The 11,173-nt window shown below is 35.1% G+C and overlaps 3 protein-coding genes across 3 annotated transcripts in view; 2 read left to right on the top strand and 1 right to left on the bottom strand.

Moving 5' to 3' along the window:
- Positions 1 to 546: 546 nt before the first annotated feature.
- Positions 547 to 2,382, bottom strand: LOC106343758 (probable protein phosphatase 2C 35). Its single transcript, XM_013783062.1, has 2 exons — positions 873 to 2,382; positions 547 to 797 (listed from the first exon to the last, which is right to left on the bottom strand). The coding sequence occupies exons 1-2, from the start codon at positions 1,788 to 1,790 to the stop codon at positions 660 to 662; spliced, it is 1,056 nt and encodes a 351-aa protein (XP_013638516.1). The 5' UTR covers positions 1,791 to 2,382; the 3' UTR covers positions 547 to 659.
- A 1,320-nt stretch (positions 2,383 to 3,702) lies between these two features.
- On the top strand, positions 3,703 to 5,097 carry LOC106297043 (probable galacturonosyltransferase-like 4). Its single transcript, XM_013733326.1, has one exon. It carries the CDS (start codon positions 3,805 to 3,807, stop codon positions 4,858 to 4,860), a length of 1,056 nt encoding a protein of 351 aa, XP_013588780.1. The 5' UTR covers positions 3,703 to 3,804; the 3' UTR covers positions 4,861 to 5,097.
- Positions 5,098 to 10,620: 5,523 nt separating this feature from the next.
- LOC106345063 (uncharacterized protein At5g19025) overlaps positions 10,621 to 11,173 on the top strand; it is a 2,428-nt gene continuing 1,875 nt past the window's right edge. The window contains exon 1 of the mRNA XM_013784330.1: positions 10,621 to 11,166. Coding sequence (XP_013639784.1) covers positions 10,621 to 11,166 — 546 coding nt within the window. The remainder of the gene's footprint in view (positions 11,167 to 11,173) is intronic.

Below are 11,173 nucleotides of genomic sequence, written 5' to 3' on the forward strand. Positions count from 1 at the left end.
TCATATACTCAGATTAAATCAGCTAAAACATTAAGTCAGGATACAAAATTCAGCAGCAAGATTACTTTCTCAAAAAGAAAAACATTCAGCAGCAAGACAATAGTTATTATCAAAGCTTATCTCGCACGGTGACCATATTGTGTCCGATTGGTAATGACTGTAGCTTTAAAAATTTTGCTTTACAAAAAAATTTGTAGACTTTTTGATGTGGCTTTAGATTTTATTGCTGTAGAATTTTATGGAAAACTCCAAAACATTGCTCTGGATTTTTGGCTCTACATAGCACTTGTACAGCTGTAGATTATTTCAAAAGCTGTGATTTTGAAATTTGTATTAAAGACTGTAAAAATAAATTGGGCTGCGGACAGCACTTAGAACCACTACCGATCACACCCATTGTCTCCTATAATAATCTGCTGTTTTCAGCTCCTGGTGTGTAAATATGGAATAAATGAGTTGCAAGTGGGTCGGATTCAGATTTCAGATCTCATCTCTTAGTAGCCAGAGATGTGAGAAAGAAGCTCGTACACATGATATAAAGAGAGAGCATTACTTTTACTTGCTATATATGATGAATATGTGACATAGTAAGAGTATACAACAAACAAACAAAGGTGGGCAAATAGGAATACTGAATCATGCCATCATCATGATCATCATCATTCATTAGACAAATTTTTGATCTGTACAATGATAATTGTGATATCATCAGTCCTATTCTCATGCTCCAACCACAGTTTGTATGATTCCGCTGTCGCTGCTGCGCATCCATCTCTCGGATCAGCATATCTCCCCACCTACAAACACACACACACAACACAGACATAAGAGACCTTCAAAGGAGTTGGGTCTTTATGTCCTTTATATATTACCATATCAACAACAGCTTGGCTTGGAAGAAACTCAAAGATCCCATCACTCGCAACAACAAAGAACAAATGATTAGGCGAAAGATGAACCATAGACACTTCAGGCTCCGCGGTAACACCGATCCCTTCAGCTGTACAATCTCCAACGCTTCTAGTGAACGCTGTCCCTGGATACATCCCGTTCTGTACCCAAAGCCTAGGCGGGTCACCTCCTTCGCTCTCTTCATTAGCCCACGTTTGTATATTCGGATCTTTCAACCCTTCGACTTGATCAACAGTCATCACTCTTGCTCCACACGCTTTCACCCTCTCGCATTCATCTTCCCTAAAAGGCGTCTGATCATAAGACAAATCCTCTGCTATGATCCTGTTCTTGTCTTTAACAGCGAGAACAGCTCTCGAGTCACCGACATTAGCGACATAGATCTTGTCTCCAACGACAAGAACTGTTATAGCAGTGGTCCCACTCATCGAATCATCGATCTCGCTCTCGTGCAACTCCTCGTTGACCCTCAAGAAAGCAGACTTGTAAGCCTTCTCCGGATCTTGAAGCAGAGCAGGGTCTTCAGAAAGCATCTCCACGACCCTCTCCTTGACGAAACTCGAGCATTGCGTGCCGAACACGCCGTGTCCGTCGAAGACGCCGAAGAAATGAACGTTGGGGTTTCCTTGGAGCTCGGTTTTGATGCAGTAAGCGTCTTGGTTCTCCTTATCGGGGGAGTCTGGGTAGTACCCTCGCTGAGAGAGAACAGAGTAAACCATGTCGAAGTTTGGAGAAGGGACTTGGATCGATGAGGAGAGAGGAGGCTTCTGAACGACGACGTTTGGTTTGACCTTAGCGTCTCCGCCACGTCTGTGGGAATCTCCTGATGATGATGAAGGTGGGTATCGTCTACAGCATTTGCATTGAACACAACCCATCTAGAAAAAAACAGAGGAGATGATTTACACACACAAAATAAAAGATTCTTCAAAACAGAGGATGCTCTGTTTCGGAACAGAGGATGCTGTGTTTCTGCTAGAACAAGCGATCTCCTGAGAAACAGAGAGAAGGGTATTGGTTGGATTCAACAATGGCGTCTTGGGAAGTGAAGGGTTTGGGAGATTTCATGTTGTGTAGAAGGGAATAATGTGATTCCGACACAAAGACAGAATCTTTGTTTTGCCCAATCCTGAGCAGAGGAAGAAGGAAGAAAAAGGGAACAACTTTATTGTTCGTGTTCGGTCTCTTTCTTCCTCTTTTTGTCTGATTCGTGTCTTCCTCAACGTTTCCCCTTAAAGGATTGATTATTGCGTCAACCCTTTGAAAGAGAAAGCGTCAAAAAATTCGAGGAACCCTAAAAAAGCGAAGCAGAGGAATTTGTTCTTAAAGAAAAGAATATAAAAACAAAGAGAGAGAAAGAGAAGAAAGAGAGATGACTTTTGGTTGATCTGACGGATGGAGTGCAGGGGTAGGTTTGGCCTCTGCACGAGTTACCAAATCAAACATAGATTTTTTGAGAAACTGATTGAATATTTTTCTTTCCCGAGAAAAAATCTAACTTTTCTCGCTTCTTTCAGACATTATTATTGTTTCAGTGTAGAAAGGCTTAATGGGCCTAACGAATTTATTGGGCCCTCGCCTATAGTTTTACCTCTCTTTCAACTGTAACTTTACTACTAATAAACAATGATGGCCTTACAAAAATTAGAGGTCATCTTACTCCTAAATACACTTTCAACATTGAAGCTATAGAACTCATCATTATTTATGTCTTCTAACTAAACATGGTTGATATTTTCTTATATCAACTTAGGTCATGGGTTTATATTTAAATTCGGATGATGTTCTTCTGTCTTGTGAGGTTCATGTATGGTTTATCAATATGGATAAAAAACATATATTTCTCAAAAAAAAAATTTATTTGAGCATAAAAACTCTTCAAAAATAGGTTTAAGACCAGAACAAATAGATAATACTCTCTCGGTTTCATATTAAATGTCGTTGTAGAAAAAAAAATTTGTTACAAAATAAGTGTCGTTTTCGACTTTCAATGCAAAATTTATTAATTTTATTCAACAATTTATTTTTTTATTAGTTAAAATATGGTTGTATAGATATTGTGTTTTTAAATATAAAATATATAAAATTAATTGTTTTTTTAATCTGTGGATAAATCCAAAATGACACTAAAAATGAAACGGACGGAGTAATGAATTGGACTATGTTTAAACCAAATTAATGATACTAGCATAAAACTCTTTGGTAAATGTGCGGGACATGCAGCGACTATATATCTAGGTGAAGATCGGGAGTAACACACATTTTCTTCTCAAAAGGGGGAGTGAGTATCAGACTCTTTCTTAACAACTTGAGATGGTGTGATGTTACATTTGGCATATTAATATGGTTTTAACTGTTTCTAAATAAAAGACAGCTCTATTTTGAGATGGATTTAAGTTAAAAAATTGTTATTTTACCAAACTAAATGGAAACCATATACAATACATTTTAGAAGAGAATTCTTATTCTAATTTTAGAACTTTCTAAAAAACATTCCACCAGCACAGTCAACTAAAGGAAACGACAGCAAATCAAACTTATCAACACAGTTTCATCGTCCTAAAATAAGCCATAATCTTTAATTACCAAAAACAAAAACATACACCAGTTTCTAAGAATCTACGGAAAGTAGAAACAAAATCTAAAAACCCTCCCCTATTTCAGAGGAAATGGATTTTTTAAGACAAAGATTGTGTGCGAAACAGTCCGAACTTCAATCTCTTCCTCACATCTCGACTGCTAATAAAACAAGCCTCTCCTCAAATCCTTTATTCTAGCCCTTCCCTACCAATGGCTCCTCTATTAACTATTCATCTTTTTAATTTGTAATTAACCTTTTTATTTAAAAAAAAAAAATACAATAAAAGACTTTACCTGAGAATTAGGTTCAGGATGGCCTCAAGGAGCCGCTCCTACACACAACTCCTAGGCCTCCTGTCCTTTAACCTCCTCTTGTTCACAACCTCCACAAAGGCAGTTCGTGTTGGAGTCATTCTCCACAAGCCTTCTGCTCCAACCCTTCCTGTATTCAGAGAAGCCCCGGCTTTCAGGAACGGTGACCAATGCGGGAACCAAGAGGCTGACCACATTCACATCGCCATGACTCTCGACACAAACTACCTCCGTGGAACAATGGCCGCTGTCTTGTCTCTCCTTCAACATTCAACTTGTCCTGAAAACCTCTCTTTTCATTTCCTCTCCCTTGCTCATTTCGAAAACGACCTCTTCACCAGCATTAAATCCACTTTTCCTTACCTCAACTTCAAGATTTATCAGTTTGATCCAAACCTAGTCCGCAGCAAAATCTCAAAATCCATCAGGGAAGCCCTAGACCAGCCTCTAAACTACGCGAGAATCTACCTCGCGGATATCATTCCGACCAGCGTTGACCGGATCATATACCTAGACTCTGACCTAGTCGTGGTCGACGACATAGAGAAGCTATGGCATGTGGAGATGGAAGGTAAAGTCGTGGCGGCTCCAGAGTACTGCCATGCAAACTTCACGTACTATTTCACAAAAGCTTTCTGGTCTGACGCGGAACTAGTCAAAGTACTTGAAGGGAAACGACCGTGTTATTTCAACACGGGAGTGATGGTCGTGGACGTTGGTAAATGGAGGAGAGGAATGTATACACAAAAGGTAGAAGAGTGGATGACTGTTCAGAAGCAGAGGAGGATATATCATTTAGGATCATTGCCTCCGTTTCTGCTTATATTCGCCGGTGATATAAAAGCTGTTGACCACAGGTGGAACCAGCATGGGCTCGGAGGGGACAACTTTGAAGGGAAGTGTAGAACGTTGCATCCTGGTCCTATAAGTCTTCTTCATTGGAGTGGGAAAGGGAAGCCGTGGTTGAGACTAGATTCGAGGAAGCCTTGTAGTGTGGATCATCTATGGGCTCCGTATGATCTTTACCGTTCATCAAGACATTCGTTAGAAGAGTAGAGGCAAAAACATACAACAAGATGGCACATATATATATAATACTAGAGAGGAGAAGGTACAAGAAGTTTTTTTAGCGATCAAAGAGAGTGAAATTTTTATTTGTAATTTTTGTAACACACACTCTTAATGCAAAAAGACGTTGTGCATGTGCATTGAGTTCAGTAGTGAGATGATATTAACATCATTTTATTATTCTCCTATGCTTCTAGTTTTTTTTTGTTCTTCTCCTACCATTGCTTCAACGTGTAACATATAGGTATCATTACTGCACAAATGGAGGATTTTTAAATTAATTATTTTTAATTGAAATGTCTAGTATATATCTTATTCTGTTAGAAACCGTTATAGGATCATAACCAGTGGCGGAACTAGCTAAGAAGCATGTGGGTCATTTGACCTATATCAATTTTAAGAATTATTCAAATTTAGGCATAAATTTTTAATATATCTATATTATTTGGTTGAGTTTCAGTAGTTTGACATAAATTTTTAATATATATATATCTATATTATTTGGTTGAGTTTCAGTAGTTTGACCCCCTTAATATCTAGCCAGTTTCATATATATAAAATTTTGACCCCATTGCTTTCAATTCCTACCTCGGCCACTGATCATAACGTGCATTTCCTTGTTAAACCCTAGTCAAGTATAAATGTACATAATCAATCTAGATTCCCTTGAATCCTAGAAACCACAAAATTCTACAGTTACAAGAGAATGATTGATCGATAACGAAAATCTCACATTCGTAGTAGTTGAAGAATTACTGAGCTAATATATTTAAAAGTTAGAATTAACAAATTAGTTTTCAATTGAGAATTCATAATAGTCAAAATTAACAATTGAAATCAACATATTGCTTTTAAAACATCAAAATTTACTACAAGAATCCACACTAAAAAACAAGGGAGAGGAAATCTGAGAGTATCATCAGATTCTAGTTTTTAAACTAAGGAATGTGTGATTATATGTTATGCTCTGGTATTTATTTTTTTTTTTTTTTTTTTTTTTTTTGGTAATCCAGGGGTTCCCCACTTACGTGGATCATTCTCCTGGGTCCGGTTAGGCAACGGTCCACTTCATCCGGGAGGGCTGTACCTGGGCTGGGGACAAGGCCCAACACCCAGTACCACATTTGGTGACAGAATGGGCAGTTCGCCTCCGCCTGGCATCGAACCCGTGAGCATGACAATTGGCCCACAAAGTTCTTACCAAGTGAGCTACCTCATCCCGTCACTAATATGTTTATAGCATTTTTCTTCTTTTTGTTCATATCTGCTAAAAGATTGAGAAGTAAAGTTGTTCATTCGTCATCTCTTTTAAAAAAATTATCACTTGATTATATATATATATATATATATATATATATGTGTGGTTAATCTTAGAAATAATTATAATCAGAGGCAGTTTTAAGTTTTTTATATCACAATAAGACAGTTTCTACTACCAAAACACTTTTTTCTAGAAATAATAACATTCAGAGGCAGTTTTAAGTTTTTTATATCACAATATGGCAGGTTCTACTACCAAGACACTTTTTTTTTCTAACATCTTCTTTCTTTCTTAATTAAACTAGTCTATTGTTAACCATGCAGCTGACTAACTAAACCAGAGTGTAGGCAGGAACCAATCTCAACCGCACATCTCTCTTCCCATCCGACGACCAAGATTAAATCTGACACATTGGACAAGACATATATCTGCCTTAATTCATGGCCCTTGGATTTACTGTTGTACTTTTACTCTGAATGGCTCAGATTCATTTTATCAACTAATCCCACTTCATCTGTCTCGGTTTATCACCTTTTTTTTCCAGAAAATTCCAAAAACCTTAAACTTCAATCCTAAATTCTCTGGATTATTGCTTCTAAAATTCCAAATGGAAAACGAATCTGCGATTACGAATACTGCGAGTTGCAGATTCTCTGTGGAGGGAAAATTAAGAGATGAATGATTCAAATTCTCTCAGGGGTTGATGACAGAGTGCTCAAACTTGCAGATTTTGGTGTCTGTGATTGTAAAGTTTTGATCTTGTAATCAAGTTATTCCTCTTCTATATGATTGATGATACTATTGATGTTTGTCACATCTTTTGAGTTTTATATTTCTCGTAAAGTTTAGATCTTGAATCAAGTTTTAATAAATTTTGTTTGGCTACTTGGTATATTAACATACTTTTTCCAAAAATAATTGTGACATGAGCAGATTCCCAAATATAATGTACACGTGAATATCGTTACAACAGTGTACATGTGGACATCGTTAAGCTATGTACTTTTAAACATATGAAGTAAGTGTATAAGTCAATTATATTTCTGACCGTTTTAAAACTTGCAAATATTTATCAAAATACTAGTGGGTTGGTGTATATGTGGATAGCAATACTAAGGTGTGCACTAGTATGGAATATGTGTTCACGTGGGATTTTGATGTATGTGTTAGAACAAATGCAAATGCGAATAACAAATGTCATATTTAAATATAAAAGCGTTGATAAGAAACATTGATGAATGCATTACATAACTATAAAAAAAAATGCTTATTAGTGTACGTGTGTACACCTATAATATTCATATGTACTTTGGTTTATATGTACACTTTCTTACGGAACAATAACGCATTTGTACACATGTACACACTCTGTATTGTACATATGCTCGCTTGTACACATGTGTGCTTAGAATGTCTACATTACTTGTCCATACTTTGTGGTCCATATGTACATCTTTGATAATATCCACACATTTTGTCGAACACTTATTATGCATTTTTCTATACAATTTTTGAACAAACAACATTTGTTTATGTCAATGACTAGCATAATTAGAGAATAAATTAATAATTGCAGAAAAACATTGTCTCAATCCCATACACCTCACCCAACGATTACAGATTCACCGATCTCCATCATTTGCTGCACATTCACCTAAAATACACACAAACACATACCTAATCAACAATCTCCTAAACTCAGAAACCTTACGAGGTCACAAACCCCACATCAATAAGCACTACACCATATATATCTCATATTTTGTGTAACTGACTTAAACCTAAAACTTGAAAAACGATTAACAAGAACTCACCTTTGGCTTTCTTCCTCCCCGGTCATTTTTATCTCGTCGTCATCTCCCTAGTCAACAACTCTGTCGTCAAAATCAAAGCTCTCGGTGAGGAGGTTTCACCATCAAAGAAAAAGGAAAAGTCAAAAATAAATTCAATTTAATGTTTCATTCGGATCCACCATACAAAACAAGAGAAATTCAAAAAAAAAAAAAAAAAAAATCTCTAACCAGTCCAACTAGCATAGAATGTCATTTTACTTAAATGTCTATCCATAGTTTTGCGTTTTAGGGGATAATTTGGTCTTCAACCACAGAAAAGTGTCTGTGTAGCACAATGTGTTCTGGAGTGTAATAAAAACTCATAAACTGTCTATTTGTGTTAATAACTCTTAATCGAAACTTAATGCTTGTACATACTTTCAGGAACTTTATAAAAATTTGGTGCTGGAGCATTTTTGTTGGTACAAGTGGACCTGTTGTTAGGTGCTACTAGGCCTGAGACTTTTATCCGAGATCCGGATTCGATCCGAGATNNNNAATCCGGATATCCGGAGGGGTCGAATCCGGATCCGGATAGTAAAATGTTGGATCCGTCAAAGCCGGATCCGGATCCGGATATCTTAATTTTTAAGTCCGGATATCCGTATCCGTAAGTTTTATTAATAAATATTTCAAAAATAGTAATATCTATATATATAAATTAATTTTATTTAATATATTTTCTTTTTTATAATAGTATATATAAATTTTATGTAAATTTTGTAATATTATACATAGAAATAATTAAAGAGATTATATATTTTTTTATTTTTAAATTATTGTTAATATTTTATATATATTAATATTATTTTTTATTTATTTAAGGATCCAAATCCGGATCCGGATATCCGCCGGATATTATAATTTTTAAAAGGATATCCGACATCCGGATATCCGAGAACCCCGGATCCGGATAAGGATAGTAAAATTATGGATCCGCCGGATAAGGATCTGAATCCGGATACCTTAAAATTGCCCGGATACCCGATCCGTCACATGCCCAGGTGCTACACATAACTGGAACGAATCTTGGGTCGAGAAGGATGAAAGCTGGTGGTATGCGCATGCATTTTGCCATATGTTATGTGTGCCATTGCTGTGTTTTTGGATTATCTTTTGATCAATGACAATTTTTTGACTTAATGGGTTACTAGATCTTGACCCGCACAACCGTGCGGATTTTTTTACTTATATATTAAAATATTTTAGTTATATTAAAAAAATTACCAATAACTTAATGTAATTTAGTGTTATATATTATGTAATTCTATAATAGCTATGTTTACGTGGCTTATATATTATTACTATAAATTTTATATTTTTGTAACAAAAATTATTTTAGAAACTTTATTATGTAACAATATTACTTTACATACTTTTTTATTTTAAATTTATATGAAAGTAAATTAAATTGGATCTATATAGTAGAAAATATATTTTTGAGATAATTGTAAAGAATTTCTTTTAAAAAAAAACTCTAATAGATTGTACTTCAAAATATGTTTGTAGTAAATATCATATTTGAGAAATACACTAAGTTGAATAAAATATCTTCTTTTAATTTGAAATAGAAATGAATATTTCTAACAAAGTTTTTGTAAATTTTATTTTTGAAATTAATCAGTTTAAATTGTTATTATCAGTGAATATAATTATAATACTTTGTATAATTTTAAATTTTCATATATAAATCAAAACTAAAATAAATTTTAATTTCTAATTATAGTTTATGATAACTAAAATTAAAATTAATTACTTTTGGATATAAAATTTAAACTGATTCCGAAAATATTTTAAAAGATTTTTTTAGAACTTTCTTAAAAAATATTTATTGTATTCAATTAAAAAGATAAATATTATAATTAATTCATGTAAAATTTGATAAAATTTTAAAGAATTGTCCAAATTAAAAAACCACGCATGAAAAATTCATCAATACAGTATATATATATATATATATATATTAAAAATATTATATATTTATCAATACATGTTTGTTAAAACCACATCTATATAAATGTTGATACATGTATAATGTATAACATAATTAATAATAATAACACTTATTATGAAAATACAATAGTGTTAGGATTTTAATATTTGATTTGAATTTATTATTTTCATGGTGAAATTCTAACATTAAATATTATTATTATTAATTAGATCATATGCAGGTATTAACTCTAGAATAATTAAAATTATTAAGTAGATTATAAATGGTTATATGCAACTATAATTATATATTGATGGAATAAATATATTTTCGAAATTATCCATATCTAATAATATTTTGATGGAATAAAGAGAATTAAATATCTTGTTAGGATATAGTTATGAAAAAAAAAAAAATAATGTAAGCAATTTTCTAGTGATGGTCCATTTTAAATATCACACATGAAAAAAATCTTGACTTCTGTTTTAATAGTATATATATATATATATGTATTTTGTTGATTACATGATTTGGTTAAATATATTCATTAAGACAAAAAATATTTAGTCAGATAATCATATTAGCATTTACTGAGCACGGTAAAAAACAATTCACCGGTTAAAGATTGGTTTGTCTTGATATATTTGGGGATTATTAGCAAATGTCTATATACATGAAGGGCTTATATGTAAAAGAGCCACCGTCCACCTCCTCCTCCTAACATGCTCCATCTCCTCCACATCTCCGACGAAGATCCCACCAGCATGCCCCCTTCCCACACCTCCTCATCCTCATCCTCATCTCTCCACCCTTGCAAACACTCTCCCTCCGCAACCCTCGACCTCCTAATCCTCCTCCTCGTCCTCTTCTCCGCCGCCTTCCTCCTCTCCTCCTACTTCTCCTACCTCTTCCACTCCCTCTCCCTCCTCTCCTCCCACCTCTCCTCCCAAGATCTCTCCTCCATCCCTCCCGCCTCCTACCTCCTCGCCTTCGCCCTCTTCTTCGCCGCCACCATCGCCTTCCTCGACTTATGCTGCGGGCCGAGATCGAGAAAATGTCGGAACCCGAAGTGCAAAGGGCTGAAGAAGGCGATGGAGTTCGATCTGCAGATACAGACGGAGGATTGCGTTAGATCGGGATCGGGAGGGAGCAAGGAGATCGATCGGTTGCCGTGGAAAGGAGGGAGCGAGGGGAATCCTGATTACGAGTGTTTGAGAGCTGAGCTAAGGAGGATGGCTCCCGTTAATGGTCGGGCTGTGTTGCTTTTCCGATCTA

Source organism: Brassica oleracea, chromosome C1 (assembly GCF_000695525.1).
Source record: "Brassica oleracea var. oleracea cultivar TO1000 chromosome C1, BOL, whole genome shotgun sequence".
NCBI lineage: Eukaryota > Viridiplantae > Streptophyta > Magnoliopsida > Brassicales > Brassicaceae > Brassica > Brassica oleracea.